At 37.5% G+C, this 26,307-nt stretch overlaps 1 protein-coding gene across 11 annotated transcripts in view; it reads left to right on the top strand.

Moving 5' to 3' along the window:
• HR (HR lysine demethylase and nuclear receptor corepressor) overlaps window positions 1-26,307 on the top strand; it is a 43,388-nt gene extending 17,081 nt beyond the window's left edge. For 4 of the 11 annotated variants that reach the window (XM_031950864.1, XM_023494777.2, XM_012540043.3 and 1 more), the window contains 3 exons: window positions 661-825; window positions 2,176-2,304; window positions 2,498-3,297. In XM_031950864.1, the coding sequence (XP_031806724.1) occupies window positions 661-825; window positions 2,176-2,304; window positions 2,498-2,560 (357 nt within the window). In that variant the 3' untranslated portion in view covers window positions 2,561-3,297. Of the gene's footprint in view, window positions 1-660; window positions 826-2,175; window positions 2,305-2,497; window positions 3,298-21,630; window positions 21,733-22,790; window positions 22,900-23,012; window positions 23,458-24,755; window positions 24,909-26,030 lie in introns of those variants that run through there. The other 7 variants (XR_002769161.2, XR_002769162.2, XR_002769160.2 and 4 more) reach the window with 7 other exon arrangements.

Raw genomic sequence — 26,307 nt, 5'->3', positions numbered from 1 at the left:
GCTAGTTGGGATACAGCTGGACATTGGATAGGGTGCTCAACAGGAAGACTTAACCTCAGACACTTACTGGCTGTGTGACTCTGAACAAGTCACTTACCTGCTGTCTGCCTTAGATGGGGAAACTGCCTTTCCCTATCTGTAAAATGGGGATAATCACAGCACCTGCCTCTCAGGATGGTTGTGAAGATTGAGTCAGATAACATATTTCATAAATTCTTTTAGGAGGGCCTTACAGCCATTTGTCACGAGAGAATTAGGGATTTAAACTGTGTACATTATCTATTTCTCCACAGTCCCATCCCTTCATATTTGTGAACCTGTCAACCTGGGCAGCCCTCAGCCTTCCATCCTACTTCTTGCCTTTCTTTGCTTCCCCAGCAGTCTCAGGTCTAGGGATTCTTCACTCTGGGGCTGTATTGTTTGTCACCATCTCTTTTTCCTTTCCAATCTTAGACCCTTTTACTCTTTCCCAAGTGATTAAGTCCCCTGAGGGATCCAGGCTTGGGTAAAAACTACATTTACAGCATCTTCTTAGCAGCCCTGGCCTTTGTTAGTTGGTGGGGTGGGAGGCAGGGGAAGAGGCAACACACCCAAGTGAGCTCCTGATTCTCTGAGCTTCCTCAGAGCTCTAACTATAGAGCCTCTGTTTTTCCTTATTAGGTGTGCCCCTCTGGAGCAGGCACCCTGGATCCAGGATCCCCTGGCAACTGCTATTTGGATACCGCTCTTCGTCGCCGCCTTCGCGAGGAGTGGGGTGTGAGCGGCTGGACCCTTCTGCAAGCCCCTGGCGAGGCTGTGCTGGTGCCCGCCGGGGCCCCTCACCAGGTTTGGGCAGGCAGGGACAAGATTGACTACTCGGGATAATAATTAATCCCTGACCTTTGCCTAAACTCTACACTTTTCAAACTGCTTTCCTAACCTATGCAAAAATTGACCATGTATTAGGGCATAAAAATCTCAAAATCAAATGCAGAAAGACAAATAGTAAATGTATCTTTTTTCAGATCATGATGCAATAAAAATTACATGTAATAAAGGGCCAGGGAAAAACAGACCAAAAATTAATTGGAAACGAAATAATCTAATCCTAAAGAATGAGTGGGTGAAACAACAAATCATAGAAACAATTGCTGATTTCATCCAAGAGAATGATGATAATAAAAACAATATACCAAAATTTAGGGAATGCAGCCAAAATAGTTAAGAGAAATTTTATGTCTCTAGATGCTTACTAGAAAAAAAAAAAATAGAGAAAGAGATCAATGAATTGGGTATGCAATTAAAAAGGCTGGGAGAAAAATAAATTAACCCCTCCCCCCAATTAAATACCAAATTTGGAAATCTGAAAATAAAAGTGGAGATTAATAAAATTGAAAGGAAGAAAACTATTGAACTAAAAGTGCTTTCCTAGCCAATATCTCATTTGATCCTAAGGATTACTTTTAGGAAGTAGGCAGACCAATCACAATATTTCCATTCTAAAGTTCAGGAAACAGTGACTTATTCAAAAATACAGCAAGTGATTAGGAAAGAAGGGGTGGGAATCTAGCTCCACATTTTGTAACCCTTCAAATGCTGTATAGAGTCAGAACTGTGAATGTTATATAAATGGGGGCGGGGGGCAGCATGGCTTATTAGGGACATTGCTATGTATCACAGAGTGGCGTCTCTCGGAAGGTTTCTGCTCAGTGCTCTTTCTACTGTATACCTTACTTGAAAATGGTACTAGTCCCGTAATGAGCCCCATGTCATGTTCAAACCCATACCATGGTCTTTGTCCCTAAGAGTAAAGTTCAGAGAGTAGGAGGGGGCATCAGAGGAGTGTTTACCTAGAACCTGAGGACCAAAGGGCATGCCATTTTGTGTCCTCTCTCCCTCTCTCTCTCCCTTCCCTCCCCTATTTCCTCCTCTCTCTCTCCCTCCCTCCCTCCTTCCCTGTTTCTGTTTCTGTCTCTCTGTGTGTCTCTATTTCTTTCCCTCCCTCCTTCCCTCTTTCCTTCTCTCTCTTCCTCTCTCTCTCTCTCTCTCTCTCTCTCTTTCTTTCTCTCCCTCCCTCCCTCTCTCCCCTTCCTTCTCTCCCCATCTTTCTCTCTTTCTCTCCCCTTCTCTTCCTCTCTCCTTCCCTCCCTTCCTCCCCTTTCTCTCTTCTTCATATTCCTCTCCTCCCTGGCACAGGTGCAGGGTTTGGTGAACTCGGTCAGCGTCAACCAGTATTTCCTGTCTCCTGAGACCATCGGCCTCTCCATCCAGCTCTGCCACCAGGCACCCAACCTGCCTCCTGATGCCCGCCAGGTTTATAGCCAGGTGAGAGTCTCAATTGGGGAATTGGGGAACTGCTGATTGTGGGGAAGATGGCATCTTATGTATTTGACCCATGCCAAGGAAGCCTTTGGCTGTGAGTAGGGGTTATAAGGGAATTCCTGGGTGGAGGAAGGCACATGCCAGAACCAGTTATGAGCAGCACTTGATACATCCTCCTCTTTTCTGTCTCTCATAGATGGATTGGGCCATATTTCAAGCCGTGAAGGAGGCTGTGGGAACTTTACACGATTCTAAATAGGGGGACCCCAGTCATTCAGGGTGGGAGGGGAACACGGATAAAACAAAGCAAACACTAGCATGCTAACTGGGTGTTTGCCCCAGCAACTCGCCCCTGGTCATCAATTGGGGAAAATGCTAAACATCCTGGGGACGAACCTCATGAGCATCCCTCTGGTCACAAGCAGGGCATGATCTCCCAAAATGTCCTGCCTTGCAATCTACAACAATATGCAGAGTACTTAGCTGATGCTTGCGTGTGCTCTGATACCACTCTCCTCATTCACCCAAGGCTTCCACTGAATGAGGGCTCAGCTCTTGTGATGTGTGTTTTCCCTCCTCCTCTAGTACCTAGTCTCAAATGCCCACAGGGACCCCAGAACAAGGAAAACAGTCCTTCCCAGCTACTTGGGTGAACTTGGGAAATCAGTCTGACTTAATTAAACTATGTCACTGCCTTCTTGCCCTCAGCACTCCACTTTTGCCCAATTTCTCTGTCCTGTCTTCCCATCCTATACGAATTCCCTGGGGAAATCCCTCCCACCATCACCCTTTGCCAAATGGGCACCGTGAGGTAACAGGAATCTTCCTGATTCCACTTGCCTTCATAGAGGGGCTAAGAGGGCAGGGGATTAGATGGGGGTGAGGGATACTCCAGAGCTTGCAGGGTCTGCTGGCGGGACCATAGTCTGGGTGGCACTGCCCCTCCCTTCCTTGTGAGTTTGAGTATCCATTAAAGTTTGTGTTGTTTTGTGAATACTTTCTGTGTGGTTGATGTTGCATACAATTTCCACATACTCATGCGGGAGGAGGGAAAGATTGGATTCCTTCCTTATGTTGGAGGGAGGGAGAAAGGCTATGGAGACCTTGGGATGGCTCCCTACCCTTGGGATGATTCCTGTGACCAGGTCTCTCACCTGGATGTTTTATGCTCAAGATGAACTGACTAGAATATGGAGCCTTCATTACTGAAACCAGCATCAAGGACTCAGATGGGGGTGATCCTGGGGGAACCAGAGCAGTAGGTCAACCAATCAATCAGCAAGTATTTATTAATCACCTACTGTATATAAGGCACTGTGCCAGATCCTAAGGATACAAAAGTAAGAGCATTTTTGTTCTCAAAGAACTTACACTGTTTTTGGAGGGTTGGAAGGGGGAAGAAACCAGAGAATACATAAGGTCTCATGATTATATTATCTATGCAAATAAGTGCCAGATCTAGAAAGCCAGCCTTAGTGGTGTTTCTGACATTGGGAACTGAATGTCTCATAAGCATCTCAAATTCAACCTGTCCAAAGTGTTTTCTCTTTAAAATTCCTTTGTATCTATTTGGTACGTTTTTTGCTCTTATATATTCACATTTCCTCATCCATTAGAATGTAGACTCTTTGAGGGCAGACTATTTTCTTTTTACCCACAGCATTTTCTGAAGAGCTGACTGATGGCCTCCAGGAATGAACAGGAGTATATGGTTTAGAGCATGAAAGAGATCAGCTACTCAATGCATATTTATTAAGTATTTAACTATGTGCCATTGGTCAGCTCTTCAGACCAGCCAGCCCCTATCTATTTGCTGCCTCCTCAGTAATGACCTGGGGTAGGGGAAGGATAATGGGTACTAGACTTGATCTGTTCTTCCATGGACAGCTTCTTCTACATATGATGTGCATAATTTTCTATTAACTTCTCTGTCATCTTCCCATACTCTTCTCTTCTTATTCTTCTTTATCCCTGGGAAGGTATCAAGAGATACCTGCCTGGATGACGGAAATTGTACATCTTACTCTTCATTCATTTGTATCTAAAAAACTATTCTGGTCTCCAGTAAAATTGAACTAGACTTGGCCTCCAGACTTCCTCCTCCTGCTTCTTGAAATATCTTCTTCTTTATACTTGATTAGGACTTTCCTTCATTCCCATCTGAAACACTGCTTATATTTAATATAGAATTCTAGAGTCCTAAGTCCAGAATTCACAAACCTATCCAGTGGAAAGGCCCACGGGCTTTTCCTTTTACAGATAAGGAAATTGAAGCCTAGGGAAATCAAATGATTTTAGGCACATAGATAAAAAAGTAGGAAGGGCAGAATTTGAATTCAAGCCTGAACCCTAGTGTGTATGTACAGAGAAGGATCACAAGCAAGTGGAGATAGAAAAACTAATGTTCTTTTCAATGCTTCCAAATGTGGAGATCTTCCTTGGTATGTAAAGGCAATATCTTATCTGTAATGAAGAGCAGAGGAAATGTTTCCCTATGCCATTTAGCTTTTCTTGGGCTTCCAAGCTACCTAGCGCATTCCTAGAAATATTCATTTAACTAAAAAATTAGTTCAATCTATTTCAATTTCTTTCAATTAATGGGGTACCTAGGCAGCACAATGGGTAGAATGCCAGGCTTGTAAGTCAGATAAACTCCTCTTCCTCAGTTCAAATTTGGTTTCAGACACTTTCTAGCTGTGTGATCCTGGGTAAGTCACATAATCCTGTTTACCTCAGTTTTCTCATTTGTAAAATGATCTGGAGAAGGAAAATAGCAAACCATTCCAATATTTTTGCCAAGAGAACCCCAAATGGGGTCACAATAAGTTGAACACAATTGAAAAGACTTAACATTTCAATTAATAAACATTTTTTCTCTCTCCTATTCCTTCCCCCAAAATGAAAAGAAAAAGGAGACTCTTGTCAGATATGCATAATCAAGCAAAACAAATTCCTGCATTGACCCTATCCAAAAAAAGATTGTCCCATTTTGCAGATTCAGTTCATCACCTCTTTGTCAGGAGATAGGTAGCATAGTTCACTGTTAGTCCTCTGAAACCATTTTTGGTCATTGCATTGATCTCCATTTTAAAATTTGTTTTTACTATGTTGTTGTTATTGTATATAGGTTGTATGTAGGTTCTATTTACTTCACTTGACTGTCAGTTCATGTAAGTCTTCCCAGGTATCTCTGAAATCTTTCTTAATTTCTAAAGGCACAATAGTATTTTATTGCATCATACAGCATAATTTGTTCAGTCATGCTCCAATGAGCATGCCTTCAGTTTCTAGTTCTTTGCCATCACAGAAAGAGCTTCTATAAATATTGATAATATAAGTCCTTTTCTGGTTTTCTAGGCCTAAGAACAGTCTTTCTAGGCAAAGAGCACACACAGTTTAGTGACTTTTGGGGCATAGTCCTCAAACTGCTTTTCAGAATGACTGGATTAATATTGCATTAATATGTCTATTTTCCTGCAGTTTCTCCAACAATGATCATTTTCATTTTTTTTGGTCATTTTTGCCAATTTGAAGAGTGTCAGGTAGACATCTTCAATTCAAAACACTTTTATTAAGCAATCATATGCTTGTAGGGAGTTAGAAGATGGAATGTTAAGTTTAGAAAGTGACCAGGAGTCCAATTTGGCTGGAACTCAGAGTTTGTGAAGAGGTGTCATATGAAATAAGGCTGGAAATATAGATGGGGGCTAGATGGAAGAGACCCTTAAATGCCAGGATAAAGAATTTTTATCTTATCTGATAAACAATGAGAAACCATTGAAAGATTTTGGGTAGAGCTATGATGTGATCAGATCAGATCAGATGTTTTTGGAAGGTTATTTTGTCACTTGTTTAGAGACTGAGCTGTAGAATGGAAATATTAGAGATAGAAAGAACAATTGGAATCTAATGTTTTATACTTTAACATATTTAACATGTATTGTATTACCTGCCATCTGGGGGAGGGGGTGGGGGGAAGGAGGAGAAAAGTTGGAACAGAAGGTTTTGCAAAGGTCAATGCAAAGAACAAAAATTACCCATGCATATGTTTTGTAAATTAAAAGCTATAATAATAATAATAGGAATCTAATGTTTGACCTTCATTTTTGAAGAGAATTGCTGACGTCATGGGTGACATCTTACCTTGCATATGTATTAGATTAAAATGAGACAGATGCACACCCTCACTCTCTCTTCCTGAGTCATCAAAGTGGATAGACAAAAAACAAGAGGATCACCTAGAGTATAGGATGTAGCAGATGACCTTGGCATCTTTGATGTCTGACCAAGTTGAAAGCACTCCACAGCGCCTGCTTCAGCTGCCTTCATGGCTGTTGGAACAAATTGTTGTCAACTGCCCGTTCCACTAAGGACAGAGTCTTTATGTGGTTGGAGTACATATTCCCCTTACTCATTGACAGCTTTGAAACCTGTAGGTTACCCTAAACCTGGTTTAACCTGTCTATCCAAACAATTTATCTATGGGCACTGCATATGCTACAGCTTCTTGGAGCCACAGGTGAGATGAGAGTGAATCAGGTGGACACCAAAGATGGGTGAGCAGCCCTGAAAAAGGCTCGACAAGGTGTTAGTACTTCTGAACACCCACACACTCTCCAAGAAGTTATTTTAGTACATGTGAGAGGTGATAAGTGCCTGAACTAAGGTTGTGGCTATGTGAATTGAAAGAAGGGAATGGATTGGGAAAATGTGATGGTTGAGTTAATAAGACTTGGTAAACAATTGAATATGAAGGTTGAAGGACAGGACAGGATGGAAGGATGATTCCCAAATTGGACCTGGATAACTAGAAAGATGGTGGTAACCTTAATAGAAATAATTAAGTTTGGAGGAGAGGTAGGGAATAATGAGATCTACTTTGGACATCTCACGCATATAAGATATCTGTAATATATCTAGGTAGACATATCCGGCAAGTCTTCAATCAACAAGTGACCAATCACAATTCCACAGGATCAGTGCTGAAGTATGCTATCTTTCTCCTGACAAAGATGATGGGGTCAAGATGCAAAATAAGACATATTTTTGCACATGGATATAGATTTATTTTGTTTGCTTATATATTTGATACAAAGGCTTTGTTGTTCTTTTTTCTTTTAAGTTAGGGGAAGATGGAAGGGAGAAAAAATTGTTAATTAAAAAAATTAAAGGGAAAAAACCCATTAAATAATTGACAGCATATGATTGGCATTGGGTAAAGAAATTAGGCATATATATATATATGTATATGACTAGTCTATCTTTTCAGGTTAATTAGATGTAATTCTACCTTATAAACTATATATTCTAGCTGAAATACATAATTAGCCATTCCTCACACAAAGCATTTTATTGTTCTTCTTTTTGGCTCTTTAACAGTAGTCCTTTCATGCCTTGAATGTCCTTTCTCACCTTACTCTTAAAAACTCTGTCTTCCTACAATGTCCAGTTCAGGAGCCAACTTCTCTAAAAGGTTTTTCCTGATTCCCAATCAGAATCAAAGAAACTCAGAGTGGAGAGATAACTCAAAGATCATCCAGCTAGGGCAATTAGATGATGCAGAGGATAGAGGATGGGTCATGGAGTCAGGAGGACTTGAGTTCAAATCCAGTCTCAGACATTTACCACTTACTAGCTGTGTGACTCTGGACAAGTCACTTATTGCCTCACACATACCAAACAACAAACAAAAAAGTCATCCAGCCCAAGTTATCTCTGAGCAAGAGTCCTTTCTTCAATATCTTTGACAAGTTGTCATTCAACTCTGTTTCAAGCGCTCTGATGAGAGGAAACTTGCTATCTCTTGAGAGAAGCCATGCCATCTTGGGACATATCTAATCTCCCTTCCACAAGATAGCCTCTTAAAGTTTTGTTTTTCTTGGCCCTATAGACTAGAAATAGGAGTAGTGATGTTTGTTATAGGCAGGCAGATTTCAGCTCAATGGAAACCTTAATAATAACTAGATCTTCTCAAAGAGTTTATGTTTTCTTGGAAGGGAAGAGAGGTACGGAATTTTGGAATTCTTCTGTCCAATCATTGCATCCATTGGGGCCCAGTACTCACTTTAAACAAGTTCTTCATCTTACTATGACTTAAGTCCCTTGGTTTCTCCTTTCTTGCTTCAAGATATATCTTGATAGAAAAATCACAAAATCAAGTTGACTTCATCTGCTACAAATTCATATTACATAACCTTTGGCTGAGTGTTCGAAGCTGCCTGACAAAATCTTTGACTCTATCCTTATCAAGTCCCTATCTTACCCATCTTGGCATGTATTTCATACCACTCTTATCTCTCCTTCTACCTCTCAACTCCAAACTAAGAACAACAGACTTAGCCTATTCCTTCCTATCTGATGAGAGCTTCTTGCAGCCTCCTTTCTCCAGGTCTCAAAAGTCAACCTTTTGGTTCTCTCTCTTCTCCTCATCTCTGGTCACAGAAAAAGGGATGCTGCCCTAAAATTAAGCATTAATCCCTCTATATAATGCCATTCCTCCTTTTTCTAGAATTTTGCTGGAGAAGTCATTCCCTCTCTCAGAGAAATCTGGTTTTCTTCTTATCAATGGATTCAAGTCTTCCCCATCTGTGCACAGATATGTCTTAGTTATCTTAAACCTAAAAAAGCCTTCTATTGTCCTTGCCAATCCATCTAGCCTTCATTCCATTTCTCTAGCCTTTACTATTAAATTCTGAAAAAGATATCTGATATTTCCATTTCTTCATCTACTTTCTCCTCAACCCCTTGTAATTTGGTTACTGGATCCTCATATTTCCCTTCCCACCTCAAATTTTTTAGCCACATCAATGATCTCCTAAATGCCAAATCCCTCCCAAGTCCTCATGCTCTGTGGCTTTTATTACAAGGAAGTTAGGTGTGATTGGACTGCTGGATTTGGAGTCAGGAAGAGTTCAAATTCTGCCTTGGACTCTTACTAACTGTGTGACCCTAGGCAAGTCAACCTAACACTCTCAACCTCAGTTTTCCCTATTTGTAAAATGGAGATAATAATGGTATCTATCTCAGAGGATTGTTGTGAAGCTCAAATGAGATGACATATGGAAAAAGCTTTGCAAACTTTACAAGCCTACAGAAATACTATCTGTACTTATCATTTAATATAGCTGGCCACTGCCTCTTGCTGCATACTTTTCTCCCTTGACTTCAGAGGCATAATATCTTGGTTGTTTTTTTTTAATTAACTTCCTTTTTTTCTTTTTCTTTTCTTTTCTTTTCTTTTGTTGAGGCAATTGGGGTTAAGTGACTTGCCCAGGGTCACACAGCTAGGAAGTGTTAAGTGTCTGAGATCATATTTGAATTCAGGTCCTACTGACTTTAGAGATGGTGCTCTATCCACTGCACCACCAAGCTGCCTCTTCCCCCCCACCCTTTTTTTTTTTTTAAAGAAAATCTTATTGCCATTTTTTATTTTTATACCACCTACATTTCTTGTGTCCTTTTTTCTCTTCACAATCCCAAAAAGTCATTCCATAAAACAATTTTTAAAAGAAATAGAATCAGCAAAATTAGTCAATAGATCAAGAAATACAAGCACAAACAAATGTGTACCTTATACATAATATTTCATATCCATAGATTTCCACCCACTCAGAAATTAATGGAGAGAAAATGTCTTCTACCTATTCTTTGGGGGCATTTTACAATGTTCATCTTTCATGGTTTTGTGGTGATTATTCTTTCCATCTTCATTGTTGTAATGATTGTTTCCTGTTAATTTTGTTGTAATATTGTTTCCTGCCTCTGCTTACTTCACTTTTCATCAGTTCATTTAAGTCTTTCCATACTTCTCTATATTCTTCATTTTTGTCTTTTTCTAAAGTACAGCAACACCTCCTCTTTTTCTTTGCTAAGGCAATTGGGGTTAAGAGACTTGCCCAGGATCACACAGATAGGAAGTGTCAAGTGTCTGAGACCATATTTGAACTCAGGTCGTCCTGACTTCAGGGCTGGTGCTTTATCCACTGTACCACCTAGCTGCCCCGATCTCCTCTTTTTCTAACTGATATTCTCTTTTCCTTTGGTGGATCAATTTTCTCTGCTTCATAGCATAGGTCTTTGTCAGGGTTTTGGTCTTGGCCCTCGATCCGCTGTCCAGTCTATTCAGTGTCTTCAAACATTGCCTCTATACATATGAGTATAATTCTGGCCTCTTTTTCTGAATTCTCCACTTATTCCAGAATATTTCTTTTGTCACTTTAAAGTCAATACATTCCAAACTTTTCCCCTAACTTTCTTGTCTTTCTGATTTGACTACTTCTGTCTATAGCACCAATATTTGCCCTTTTCCTCATGTTTGAAACTGAGAAATGGAGAAGCATGGAAGATGCAGGCAATATCTCTTTAGAGAACAAGTTTATTTGTAAAATATTACAGAAGTGGTTAGTAAGATATATGAGCAGTGTCACCTCATCTCACTATGAAGCAAAAAGGAATTGTGGGAAAAATAAGGGTACCAAAAAAAACTTGGAATGAGTCAGATCTTCCTAAGAGCATTTGTATATAAAACCAGAAGGGAGGGGGTGGAGTAGACAGTAAATAAGTACAAAATAAAACATATTTGTCAGCCAAATACATTGGAAAATATACTTGAATGAAAGATATTGAGATTAAAAGTGAGTAGATTTTTTAAAAATTGCTCAGTTTGTGTGTGTGTGTGTCTGTGTGTGTGAGAGAGAGAGAGATAGAGAGAGAGAGAGAGAGAGAGATGAATAAAAATATTTGCTGCTTGAAATGGAAAAATAAATAAAAATGTTTAAAAACCCCATATACTGAACTTTTTGGGGAAGTAAGTTCTACTTTGTTTATTGTTTATTGATTTAAGAAAGTAAGGTAGCTAAGTGGTGGATAGACCACAAGCCCTGAAGTCAGGAGGACTGGACTTCAAATCCCGCCTCAGACATGCAGTAGTTTTGTAATCCTGACTAAAACAAATAATATTTGATCAGGTAGCACCTGATGTAGTAAAAAGAACCTAGATCTGAAGTGTAAATCTGGGTTTAAATCCATATTCTATTACTTCTAACCCATATAAAACATTAATCAAATCATTTACCTCTCTGAGTATCAATTTATTCATTGTAAAGTGAGGGGAAGAAAAACCAGATGATTTCTAAAGTTATTTGCTGTTCTATGTATTATCTAGAGCAAAAATCAAGTTTTAAAGTCTCTTCTCCAAGAGAAAGTGATAAGACACTTCTTATGGATTTGCTATCCAAGATTCCGAAATAGATTCAGCTCCAGAGATAACTCTTTTAAGTTATGTGCTTGTTAGCAATACCAATGAAGATCTAAAGCAGAAAGATAGATGTTTGCAAAATAATTTTTCTTGGCTGAGGCAATTGGGGTAAAGTGACTTGCTCAGGATCACACAGTTAGGAAATGTTAAGTGTCTGAGGCCAGATTTAAATTTGGGTCCTCCTGATTTCAGGGCTAGTGCTCTATCTACTGTACCACCTAGCTGCTCCTGCTAAACGATTTAGCATAAAAGATGTACTATTTAGTGTCCAAATAGAAGAGGTTGTCCGTGAGTTCCTATTCCTGGACTGATCAGTCAGCAAGCAGTTATTAAGCACTCAGTAAATGCCGGGTGCTGGGATGACAAGTATGAAATAGAAGCATCTAATATGGAAATATTTTTTAAATGATTGCACATGTGTAATCTATATCAGATTATTTGCTGTCTTGGGAAGTGAAGAGGGAAGGAGAAAAATTGTAACTCAAAAATATTACAAAAATGAATATTGATGATAATTAGGAAAATAAAATGCTATTGAGATTTTAAAAAAAAAGTATATGGCAAAGGTAAGCATGAGCTTACATTCTGACTTGAGAGGGTAATTTATGGGCAATATTTATGAATCCCAATTCTTATATAGAGAGAATTTTGAATCCTCTACATAGTATGGTACCAGAATCTAACTTTGTAGAAGTGAAGGAAGACCTCCTGGATAGCACCAGCTTTAGAAGTTGCCTTGTCTTCAGGAGTGAAATTGTGTGGGGTGCAATATCAAATTCTCCTTAACAAAATGTACTTTTTGGAGAAAAAAAAAAAGAGAAGTTGCCTTGTGGGCAATGTCAGATAGAGCTATGAAGTTAAAGAGTTCAAGAATTAGACCTAGAAAGAGGAAGCATCTCTGATGCAGTATGTTTCTTGAGAAAAGAAAGGGATTGTCCTTATAGATCTTTGGTTTTATCCTATTCAGAGTGCAAAGTGCCATGAGTAATTTGGACTTCCAGGCTCAATGGGAAGGGAGTGGATGTTTTAGCAGCCTCTTTCCCAGTGCTGTCTCCATGACAAATATGTTTGCTTTCTGAAAGAAGTTTAAACCACAGAGTAGTATTGTGAGTTTTTTGGGGGGGATGGGGTGCATAGGATTCTCTGGAAAAGAGGAACTCAGTCGAATGTTAGAGGTACTCCCTTTGAGCAACCCTAATTTTAATTGTGTTTTAGTGGAAACTGATAAGTTATTTTTCTGTTTCCAGATCTGTTTGTAGGCCCCTGGGAATCCTCTATTCTATAATTACACTTGAAAACTTTCCTAGAGTGACTGTAGGTGGAACAAAAGGTCGAAAACATATCTGCCAGATTGATTTCTGGGATTGGCCCCATCATCCAATTCTGTCACAGATTACAGAGAATTAACAATAAAGTTCACTGGCATATTAAGTGAACTCTACTTGTGAGTTTATGGAAGGACATGGATAAGAGTACAGGAGGGGCAAGATTGGATCATAATCAATAAGCATTTATTAAGTGCCTACTATGTACTGGGTACAATTATACCATGTGAATACATAGTTTGGTTTTATTTTTTGCCTGTTGTCTCCTCTCATTAAACTCATTAGTGAACTTCTTGAGATCAGGGACTGTCTTTCATTGTTATTTGTATCCCTTTGTGTTTGGTACATAGTAGTTGCATACAAAATGGATCTAGGGCAGGTCTTAAGAACACTCACCTTTATTGAGCATAATCTGGATGAAGATCCAGCAAAGAAGACTGTTAAGAAGCCAAGATAAGAGCAGACTCACAGAAAACCTAAAAAGACAACAAGAAGGTGACTGACAGTGTAAAAAGCTACCAGGAGGCTAAGAAAATGGGGATGAGAAAAGGTCATTGGATGTGGCAATTAAATGTGTTCACTGGGGGAAGCAAGAGTCAAGATGGCCAAATAGTAGGAAGTTCTTAATTCTCCCCTCAATACCTTCTCCAAAATCATGTAGAAAACAAATTGTGAGTTACAAATAAAAACATCATAGCCATTTTCCTAGTCCAAGTCAGCTTAAGGAGACAGATTTCTAGAAATTAGAGACACATTCTAGCCAGGAGTATAAATTGCAGAGCATTCTAGTGTTCAGAGACTGAAAGAGGCTGGAAACTGGCACTGGGACAGAAAAAGAGCCTCAGGATCCCTGAATTATCACAGGATACAGGCATGAGTGTCATTTAGCAGCTCTGTTACTCACCATCCAGTTCCAAGTCAGAAATCCAAGATACCATCTCCATCCCAGCTGCTGGGACAAGAATGTAATGTTTGGCCAAAAAAAAAAAACAAAAAACCAAACCTTGCAAAAAATGGTAAATAGTCAGGAACTACACACACACACACACACACACACACACACACAGAGTATACACAAACAAGCTCTACATGGGTACATAATTTAAATATAAAGGGTGACATCATAAATAAATTAGAGGAGCATGGAAGAAATTACTTGTCAGACCTATATTTAGGGGAAGAATTTGTGATCAAATGAGATAGAGAAGTTCACTGGAGGAAAATAGGATAATTTTGATTATATAAATTTAAAAGTATTTTGCACAAGTAAAGTCAGTGCAGCTAAAATTACCTTAAAAAGGAAAAAATGGAAGGGAGATCATGCAACATATTTCTCTGAAGTATTATTTCAAAGCTATTTAGGGATCTGATTCAAATTTAGAAGAATTACACCTATTTACTAATTAACAAGTAGTCAATTGGCACTTTTCAGAGGAAGAAACCCAATCTCTCAAGTCAGATGAAAAAATGTTCTAAATAATTAAAAATCAAAGAAATGCCAATTAAAACAATCCTAAGGTTTCATTTCACACTCATCAGACTAGCAAAACTTACTAAAAAAGAGAAAATGACAAATGTTGGAAGGGTTATGTTTTGAAAACAAATATTTTAATGTACTGTTGATAGAGCTATGAATCAGCCTAGCCATTCTGAAAAAATTTTGTAAATATGCTTTAAAATCTATTAGATTGTAATGTCCTTTGACCCAGCAATGCCACTATTAGGTTTATACATCAAAGAAATCAGAGAAGAAAAAGATCCATATTTACAACAATATTTGTAGTAACTTTTCATAGTGGCAAAGAATTGAAAACTAAGGAGATGCTCAGTCTCTGGGGAATGGTGGAACTAATTATGGTTTATGAATATGATGGAATATTATTGTTTTTTTCTGTAAGAAATGATGAAAGGGATGGTTTCAGAGAAATGGGAAGATTTGTATAAATTGATGCAAAGGAAAAGAATCAGGAGAACAATTCATATAATGACAACAATATTGAAAAGACAAACAGCTATGAGAATTGTGAACAATCATCAGTGCAATAACTAGCCCCAGAGGATACATAATAATCTTCAGAGGATACATAATGAAACATATTGTCCACCTCCAAATACAAAGGTGATGAAACTAGAACTCAGATTGAGGCATATACATATACAAATATATAAGTACATGTATACATAGAGATATCTTTAAACATTGCTAATTGAAGGAATTTGTTTTTCTTGGAACTGTCTTTTGCCTCTTTTCTATTCCCAAAGCTAAGCATAATGCCCGACACATAGTGCACTCTTGATAAATTTTTGATTGATTTTACATGTTATAATAGGTTTTCTCTTTCTTGCTTGTTCAATGAATAGAGGAGAGAGAAGGAAGAGAGTTCAGAACTAACAACAACAACAACAACAAATAAAATTGAATTAAAGAAAAGATAGAGATCATTGGGGCTGGTTACAGTCTGCATTATTGGAGTAAATATCCATAATATTGAGATTGTAGAACCACAGGAGTATTAAATGAACAGTTTATTGAATTAATTCATCAGGACATTTTTATCTTGGACAAGTACTACAGATGGACAATGAGTTTGACCCAGAATTGAATAAGAGGAAGAGATGGGCTGGGTTGCATTTGGAAAATTGTGATGTATTTTCATTAATCTCAAGTGTCTCCCTGCTGTAAAGCTCTTTTTAAAAAATCAGTAATCTTCTTCTAACATAAGTCTATTGTTCAAAATGACAACTACATCTCTCAGCTTTGTGCCATCTGCAAACTGGATTCAGAATCAGAGAACCTTATCTGAAGTTCTGTCTCAGCTACTTATTACTCTTGACCTTGAAAAAGTCATTTCACATTTTTTGTGTTTCAATTTCTTGTAAAATTGACTCTACATGGCTATTTTTCAATTGATAAATGGTTAGAAGATATGAAATTAGTTTTTTTTTAAATAGCTAGATGAATAAATGTTGCCCAAACACCAATTAATTAAATAAATACAAATTAAAGCAACTTTGAGGTTCTACTTCACACCTATCAGATCAGCAGTGTTGATAAAAAGAAAAAAAGAGAAAAGTAACAACTGGGGGGAATGCAGGAAAACAAGGACATTGATGTCATGTTGGTGGAGCTGTGAATTGGTCCAGTCATTCTAGAAGGCAATTTGGAACTATGCCCAAAATGTTATTAAATAGTGCATATCCTTTGACCTAGTAATGCTGCCAGTCTATATCCCAAAGAGATCAAAGAATGAGGGAAAGAACTTATATATACAAAAAAATATTTATAGCAACTCCCCCCCCCAATAGTATTTTATTTTTCCAAATACATGTCTTCAGCATTTACTTTTGTAAGAATTTGTGTTTCAAATTTTTTTTCCCTTATTCACCTCCCCCCTCCCAGGACAACAAGAAATTTATTATAGGTTATAAATGTACAATCCTTTTAAACATATTTCTATATTTGTCATGTTGTGCAAGAAAAATCAGGAGAAAAATTATGAGAAAGAAAAACAAACAACAAAAAGGTGAAAATAGTATGTTTTGATCCACATTCAGTCTCTATAGTATTCTTTCTGGAGGTTGATAGCATTTTCCATCCCAAGTTTATTGGAATTGTCTTGGATCAACACATTGCTGAGTAGAGCTAAGTCTATTCGTAGTTGATCAACACATAATGTTCTTTGAGCTCTGCCCATCTCACTCAGCATTAATGCAAGTAATTTTTTTTCCCCCAGGTCTTTCAGGAATCATCTAGCCCACTCATCATTTCTCATGGAACAACAATATTGCATCACATTCACACACTACAACCTATTCAGCCATTCTCCAATTGATGGGCATCCACTAAATTTCCAATCCCTTGGTACCACAAAAAGACTGCTACAGACATTTTTATACACGTGGGTCCTTTCCCCTCTTTTATGATCAACAGTGACGTTGCTGGATCAAAAGATATACTCAGTTCCACAGTCCTTTGGACATAGTTCTTTTTGTAGTGACAAAGAACTGGAAACTAAGAGAGTCCCTATAAGGCAGAGAATGGCTGAACAAATCATATTATATTAATATGCATCATTGTACATAAAAGAAAAAGTGATGGTTTCAGAGAAAACTGTGGAGACTTGTATCAACTGCTGACCAGAAAAACAATTCACATAATTACAACAACATAAAAGGCCAATGAGATTTTCAATGAAGACCTGAGTAAATGACCACAGAACTCTAATGTTTGATAATCCTAAAAACCAAGCTTTTGGAGTAAGAAATCAACATTTGACAAAAAATTGCTGGTAAAACTGGAAAGCAATTTAGGAGAAAGTAGTCATAGCCCAACATCTCACACTGTATGCCAAGATAAAGTAAAAAATGTATAAATGATTTAGAAAAAAAGGAAGACATCAAAATTAATCTCAGGGGAGCATGGGAAAATGTGCCTGTCAGATCTATGGATAAGATAAAAATTTACATCCAAACAAGAGATAGAGGGGATTGTAGGAAATTAAATAGATTATTTTGATTATATGAAATTAAAAAAGATTTTGCCCAAACAAAATCGATACAGTCAAAATTATTGTTTTTTTATTAAAGCTTTTTATTTTCAAAACATATGTAAGGATAATTTTTCAACATTGACCCTTGCAAAACCTTGTGTTCCAAATTTTCCCCTCCTTCCCCTACCCTCTCCTCTAAATGACAAGTAGTCCAATATATGTTAAACATGGTAGAAATATATGTTAAATCCAATATATGCATACATATTTATACAATTATCTTGCTGTACAAGAAAAATAAAATCAAATCAGAAAAAGATAAGAAAAAATAAAATGCAAGCAAACAACAACAAAAAGAGTGAAAATGCTATGTTGTGAACCACACTGAGTTTACACAGTCCTCTCTTCATCACAAGATCATTGGAACTGGTCTGAATCATCTCTTTGTTGAAGAGAGCCATGTCCATCAGAATTGATCATCATACAATCTTCTTGTTCCCATGCACAATGATCTCTTGGTTCCACTTAGCATCAGTTCATGTAAGACTCTCCAGGCCTCTCTGAAATCATCCTGCAGATAGTTTCTTATAGAAAAATAATATGCAATAACATTCATATATCACAATTTATTCAGCCATTCTTCAACTGATGGGCATCCACTCAGTTTCCAGTTTCTTGTCACTATAAAAAGGGCCTCCACAAACATTTTTGCACATGTGGATCCCTTTCCTTCCTTTAAGACCTCTTTGGGATATAGAATTACATATAGAATAGAATCACAGTAGAAATACAATGCAGTTAAAATTAAAAGGAAAACAGGAAATGGAATGGGGAGGAATTTTTGCAGTAAGTTTCTCTGAGAAAGACCTCATTTCTTAGATATACAGGGAACTGAAGTAAATTTATATATAAAAAAGAGCCATTCTTCAGCTCATAAATGGTCAAAGGATATGAACAGGCACTTTTCAAAAGATAAATAAAAGCTATTAATAGTCACATTAAAAAAGTTTTAAATCACTACTGATTAGAGAAATATAAATTAAAACAACTCTGAGATATCACCTCATATCTATTAGATTGGCTAACATGGCAAAAAAGGAAAATGACAAATGCTAGTGGGGATGTGGAAAAGCTGCAAAACAAATACATCATTAGTGGAGTTATGAACTACTCCAATCATTCTGGAAAACAATTTATAATTACACTGAAAAGGTTATAAAATTGTGCAGATCCTTTGACCCAGATATTAGGTCTGTATCCCACAGAGATCAAAGAAAAGGGAAAAAGAGCTATTTGTACAAAAATATTTTAGTAGCTTTTTGTAGTGGCAAAGATTTGGAAATTGAAGGGATGCCCATCAATTGGATAAAATAGCTAAACAAGTTGTGATACTTAATTATGATATTCTACTATAAGAAATTATAAGTAGAATGATTTCAGAAGAACTCAGGAAGACTTATATGAACTGATACAAAATGAAAAAAATGAGAAAACCAGGAAAACATGGTTAATAGCATCACTGTAACAACTATCAACTATAAAAGACTTGGCTATTCTGACCAAGATAATGATCCAAAAGAATTTCAAAGGACTTAAGATGAAAAAAAATGCTATCCACTTTCAGAGAAAGAACTGATGACCTCTGAGTGCAAATTGAAGCATACCTCTTTTTACTTTATTTTTAAAAAATTTGTCTGAGTTTTCTCTTGCAACATGGCTAATATGGAAATATGTTTTGCATAACTTCTCATGCATAATCAAAATCAAATTGCTCAATCAAAGAAGGGGAAGAAGTGGGAAGGAGAGATAATTTGGAACTCAAAAAATTTTTAAACAATCACTCAAAATTAATTTAAATATAATTGACAAACATTTAATGAAATAGATAAAAATAATTCTGAAATAAGGCCTGGAGAGACTTACATGAACTGATGCTGAGTGAAATGAGCAGGACCAGGAGATCATTATATACTTCAACAACAATACTATATGATGACCAGTTCTGATGGACCAGGCCATCCTCAGCAACGAGATCAACCAAATCATTTCCAATGGAGCAGTAATGAACTGAACTAGCTATGCCCAGAAAAAGAACTCTGGGAGATGACTAAAAACCATTACATTGAATTCCCAATCCCTATATTTATGCACACCTGCATTTTTGATTTCCTTCACAAGCTAATTGTACAATATTTCAGAGTCTGATTCTTTTTCTACAGAAATTGGAACAAGAGGTTTGGCAGTTGTTAATGCTGTAAAGTTACCCATGTATATATCCTGTAAATAAAAGGCTATTAAATAAAAAAATAATAATAATAATTCTGAAATTTAGTGAAACCAAGATATCATAACTATGTCTGACATTACCTGCACGACATATCCACAGTCCTCCACCTCTGCAAATGAGGGAGGGAGTTATACTTCTCTAAACTCTTTTCTGAGGCCAATTTTGGCCATCATAATTACACAATATTCAGTTTGGTCTTGTTGTTTTTAATCTTTCCATTTACATTGTTGTAATCAATAGATATTGTTTTCATAGTTCTACTCATTTCATTCTGCCTCAATTTATATACCTGGGAATAGAGGTCATGGAAGCCTATTTTGGGGAATAATGTCAATAGAATACAGTAAAAAAAAAAAAAAAATCAAGGGGTAATTTGTTATGATTGTAGACTTGATGGGGAAATGATCTGCTGAGTGACTCCAACAAAGGAATTCAGAGTTGGTTTTCCAGAAGCTGAAGTTCACTGGATTAACAATGAAATAAAAGAGATAGACTCAAAGATGGAGGGTCTCATGCATCAAAAAAACTAATCCTGCACCATTAGCCTTCTTTTGTCCCTTTCAACTTAACTGGGAACAGCATCTTAGGGCCCAGTAATAAAGAAAATAAAACATATAGAATTTTTTGTGTGCTTAACAATGGAACCAAAATGGCCATTTTATGACCAAAACTTACAGCATCAACTCCTAGAGCTTATGCAGGATCTTGACATTTGTGTAATGAGTGAGGCTCTGCTTTTTTTATACTAGGGGTCCTCAAACTTTTTAAATAGGGGCCAGTTCACTGTCCCTCAGACTGTTGGAGAGCCAGACTATAGTAAAAACAAAAAACTTTGTTCAAGATCAAATAAGCTAATATTTATAAAGCATTTTTCACAGTACCTGGCACAAAGTAAGTGTTTATAAATACTTAGTGAGTCATAGGCTGTATTGGGGATAAGTAAAACCAGGGGCTTACTATATACTCCGGAAGAAAGAGAACAAGCATTTATTAAGTGCCTACTATAAGCTAGACCTTAAGCTTACAGATATTATCTCTTTTGATTTTCTCAACAGCTTTGGAAGATAGGTGCTATTATTATCCTCATTTTACATAAGTGAAAACTCAGTCAGAAGTTAAATGACTTGCCTAGGGTCAGAATTCTGGTCTTTATAACCCGACAGGCCCAGCAGTCTGTCCGTTGTTCTACCTAGCTACTTCTCAGTACTTAGTACTTATCATACTAATTCTATTGGTTCATTGTTTATATAGCATTCAAATATTCAATTTGGCCATTGAGGAAATTCCTCCCAGATACTTTCCTTTGTTTTCCCCAACTTCTACATCCCCATTCTTGCCCCTTGCCTCTACTTGTTTAGCTAGCGCCTACCATCAGGAATTCACCCACCTGAATTGTCCTAATAAAAATATTCTGTGTCTAGAGTAATGTTTAAAAGGACCAATCATAGCCTCTAGGATAACTATAAAAACAGTTTCACAGTGGCCTGGTTAAGCTTTTCATTTTGAAATCATTGACCTTTATGCTTGGTCTTTAAATGCTGACCAATTCAAACCTGACAAATTTATATAGAAAAGCTGGCAGAAGTCAAGGTAGCTACTCAGAGGCTTTTAACTTTTCTAGTACCATGAGCCCCTTTGAAGTCTATCAGAATAATTTTTAATGCACAGAATAAAAATTAACAAAAAACCCAATTCTATTGAAATCGTTATCATATATGTGTATAAATAAATACATATATATTACATTAAAAAAAGTTCACATACCCTAAATTAAGACCCTCTGTTATATGGGAACTTTCTGCTGAGGATAGTCTGTAAGAACCCATCAGCTGTGATGTAGGAATGGCTATCTTTCACTGACACATGAGTGGAATCCCTGGCTACTCTTCTGCCCTGGTAACTCAACTTTGTGGTCCTAATTTTTTTTTTTTTTAATGTCACACAAATAATATACTTCTAATTCTCTTCTAGGATCATCAAAATATTGCTATTTGAATCCCTAATGGATGGTTTTCAAAATCCAACATATGCCACAGAATCTCAGAACTAGAAGGGACCCCAGAAGATATCCAGGTAGACCTATGTCTGAACAAGAAATCCTAAGAAATCTAACAAATGATCCTTTAGGTATAGTCTTTAGCATACTGCTGGTTTACTTGGACAGGGGCCATTGGTAGTAAGAAATAGGTATTGCTATATTGGGGGGAGTGGTAATATGACATAAGAGAATTTTGTTCATTTGGAAATTGGATTTATTTAAACTAAAAAATGTATTTAGGCACGAGAAACTTTTTTTTCATTCAACAAGCATTTTTCAACAACTGCCATCAGGTACTATGCTAGGAATATGGGACAGTCTCTACCTTGAAGGAGGTTGCACTGTACCGGAGGGAAATAACATACAAAAGTCAGTGCATTCTTAAGTTTATTATACCCAGTATATATATATATATTATCATGGTTAATAATAATGATGGCTAGCATTTACAGAGTAGTATAAAGTTTTAAATATATGTTCTCATTTAGCACAAATCTGAACCAAATAAACACACTGACAATTGGGAAGGGGGGTCAGTAAAGATTTTGTGTAGGTGAGACAACGTGAATCTTAAAGGAAAGATCAGATGGATGGTCAAGAAGCAATGTCTTACAGCTTACAGTTTAATAGGAAGAGGGCTAATAAAGTAATAAAATTACCAAGAACTGAATTATAAGTGCCAATTAGGCCTTCAAATAATCAGGTAGCTCTCAAGAATTTGTAGATTAAGTGCAGATGATGGTATAAAAACAGCAGATCCTGCCTCCAGATCTCAATCTGTCAATTAGGGTTCTGTTGAAACCTCCAGGAGAGGAAACAAGATTCAAAAAACAAACAAGCTTTCCTTGCTTCCCAACCCTCTCCCTTATGTCCCACAGGTGACATTAGAAACCAAAAACAGTTTAATGAACCAGAATAGTGTGTCTTCAGCAAAAGTGGACATCATGACTCTACTCCATCCAGAGTAGGCTAATATCTCTGGAGTTTCAGAGCTGTTTGGGACCAAGTCCAAACTCTTCAAAGTACTGGCAGAGTCTACACGGAGCTAGCTCTATCCCCAAACATCCTAACACCTTGTGTCTCCTATGCACAGGCTTATAGGAAGATAGAGCACAGGATTTGGCTGAGAGTCTCCAAGAACTTCCAACTCAAAGGTGGATTTGGATACTCTCCAGAGTCTGAGGATTGAAAGGATAATCTGAGTAAGAAACCCAGTTTTTTAAGAGCTGATACATTCTCATTGCATGGGTGAGATAAGAAGTTTACTCAGGGAAAACACACATAATCCAATTTAGTGATTTCTGAACTTTTTAAGGGCTGTTAGTCAAAAGAAATGGAGATGACTTACTAACTGGTTCGTAGTGTGGATGTCTCAGTCTCAATTATGGAACAGAATGAGCCTGGGAAAAGCAGGATATGAATGGACCGTCACTCTGAATCAGAAATGCAACACTGTCATACATTTAAGATGTTTTGGACTGTCTGCTGGACAACCAGTGGTTTTCAGTCTGAGGTCTATATCAAGGATACCATCAGAATTCTATGGCAGCTGAAGATAAAGAAGAGGACCTCCCATCCAGTGGGTTCTACTAATCTGAATGTGTGTGTACCAAGGATTTCTGGAACTTTAGCTACTTTTTGGTGATTCATGGAAAAAGTTTAGTGAGTGACCTGCATTGTTGGCTGGAGGTGCTTATGTTCCTGGATAATCTATTGTATTTGAAAAAATATTGGAAGAGCATAAGAAAAGACTGCTAAAGGTATTAGATGAAGCCTCTTGTCTAAATTTGCCACTCAAAAAGTTTAAGTTCTGCAGTGTGTGAGTCCCATAGGAGACCCTGAAAAGATAAAAATACTTAATTGACTGCATCCAAATACTTTCATAGGATTTTGTGGCCACTATTGGAGATGGGTGAAGAGCACTGTATATCATTATCTCAAAGCCTCTTAATGATCTCAACCAAGGGTTGAACAAAAGGTAAAACAGGGCAATCTTGCTCTAAGCTCTCTGGGACTGGTTAGAGATTGTTGGGATAAGAAATGTGAGGAGGTTTTTAAGGACTTGGTCAACTTGCATTAGCGCTGCCTTCTGCAGATCCAGGCAAGCCTTGTGGGACTTGGAAACAGTTTTATACCAGGAAATCTATGGCCACCATCTATGACTTTGCCAACAGAGAGATTTGTTATTCTACCCACTTATCAGTGGGTTGACATTCATTCCATTGACATTCATGGCTCTAAAGTCATTGTCACTGATAAGTGTCAAGAATGTATGTCTCAATTCTAAGTATGGATGGGTAATAATCCGCTGGATAATATTTTGACAAGTGCTAAATTGAATGACACCTGCCAGAGATAAATGCAAACACTGGCCAACTATGAGTTCAGCATTCATTATCAGCCAGGAAAGACTAACTTGGATGTAGGTGTCCTATCTGGAAAGCCTACCCATCAGAAACTTTGGTGATCCTGTGGAAGGTAGCAAAAGTAGCCTGTAACCTGAAGGAAGGAAAACCATTAATACAAGAAAGTGCAACCAAGTAAATATGATAGTATTAAGCCAGTGCTCTCTATATCAGGTATCCTTGGATGATTGGTAGAGTACATAGATGTGGCAGGAATATCTACACAAAATGATTTTTTTTTCTAAGGCTAAGAAAAAAGAACATGATCTTTGACTCAAGCTTAGCTCCCCTTCTAAGAAACCATATGGGAATTCAAGGATAAAATTGTGCTATGGAGTGCTGAACTAAACAATGACCAAATCCATATTAAGTACAAAAAGAAGGCAATTGGTACCACCAAAGGTCTACCATCTAAGAAAGCACTCCATGTTGGTGGGCTCCTGGACTCTCTTGGGGCCAGACTAAATTCTGGAGGTAGGCTTTTACTGGCCAGGTTCTATCAACCCTGGTGGTAGGCGATTTCCGTAAGTGTGAGCCCTCTATTCAATGTGTTCCAAGAAAGGTGATAAACTGACTCAACTGCTTGCCAGAAAAGCATGTGCAAAAGTACCAAGTCTTTGAAGCTGGTATTCATAGACTTTTTTTACCTCTAGAAAGGGACAGGAAGAACATAACCCACATCCTGCTCAAACTAGTGCTAGCCTTGGCAAGCATCAAGAAGTCTAAAACTACATCTTCAAGGAACCCCATAGCCAGACTGTTTTAATTACACCATGAAAAACAGGTTGAAGACAGAGGCCTTAGGGGTAAGTTCAATAGAGTCAATACATCCAGTGTGTGTGCATAATGCCATCAGGAAAAATAATTCTTCATCTTTTTATCAATAAGCATTAGTTAAAGACTTACTATGGGGCAGACACTGAGCTAAATATGAGAATATAATTATAAGCATAAAGAAAGATAATCCCTACTCTCAAGGAGCTTACATTTTAATATAAAACAATACGTACAAGAAAGCTTAAAGGAGGGAGGGGAGACTATCCAAGTTGGGAGCATAATGGGGTAGAGAGTCTGAAGCAGAGATCTGTCTGGAAACCTTGAATATAAACATATGGAGTGTCCCAACTAGTTCTTCACTCAACTGAGAGATTATTTGAAGAAGTCTCAGCTGAGGAAAAGCTTAGTAAAGGAGAAATGATACCCTAATATTCTCATTCGGGGAGGTAACTGGAGGGCAGAGTTCTGCTTAGAAGTTCAGGGAAAAGGCATGATAATGGATGGTCATCCTATACCAAGTAATTAATGAAAATGATACCTAGGTATTTGATTTTATAGTAATATATCATATCTTATAATATATCTTATGTAACTTATTTAGTTACATGTTATCTCATTTGATCAATATGATGATCCTGTCAGGAAATAGGCTGAGAGAGGTTAGATGGCCTTCTGAGGTTCCAGAGCTAGGAAGAATCCGCTGCAAGAATCTGAACTTGAGATTTACTGATTCCAAATTTTTTCTCTCCACTCTAATACTTAGCTGTCTCACTAAGTTTAAAAAAAAAAAAAGGGTAATTTGCCAGTCTATTAAATCAACCCAGAGAGTGACTGAAGCCCTGCAAGACCAATACCTATTCTCCCTAGGAAATTTAGAAAGATTCCCTGGAATATAGAAACAAATGATGGGCTATATGGGGAGAATATGGATCAAGATATTCTATCTGTATATTCTATCTGCTGTAAGCAACTCTGCTTGCTGTAAATTACTTCTCCATGATTGCAATTTATGTGATTGTGTACTATAGGAAATATTAATTGAAAGTTATGTTGGTAACTTCCTGAAGGCTAAGGAGCCCTGTTAAGGTTGCCCTAGAAGATCTACTTAAATCTGGGGAGATAACTGACTCCAGAAATTGTCTTTTTTCCAGCTCACATACCAGTTATGGACATTCTCTTCTCCACAGAACCTGATTCATCCGGGTCTGGAAACTGGTTTTCAACTTAGATTATTTAATAGGCCCAAAATTAGGACTGCAGACCAATAAGCCTGAGGATATTGACTCACCCATAAGGCCTCAAGAGACAAGGTATACGGATGTGACAATATGACAAGTACAAAGACTAACTGGCCAGGGACCAGGCTGGAATGCAATATCCCTGGGATCATAGATGAAGATACAATACTCATTTTGTTAAAAAAAAAAA

The sequence above is a fragment of the Sarcophilus harrisii genome, chromosome 2 (assembly GCF_902635505.1).
Source record: "Sarcophilus harrisii chromosome 2, mSarHar1.11, whole genome shotgun sequence".
NCBI lineage: Eukaryota > Metazoa > Chordata > Mammalia > Dasyuromorphia > Dasyuridae > Sarcophilus > Sarcophilus harrisii.
The sequence above is the reverse complement of the archived record's forward strand: the minus strand, read 5'-3'. Positions and strand labels throughout refer to the sequence as shown.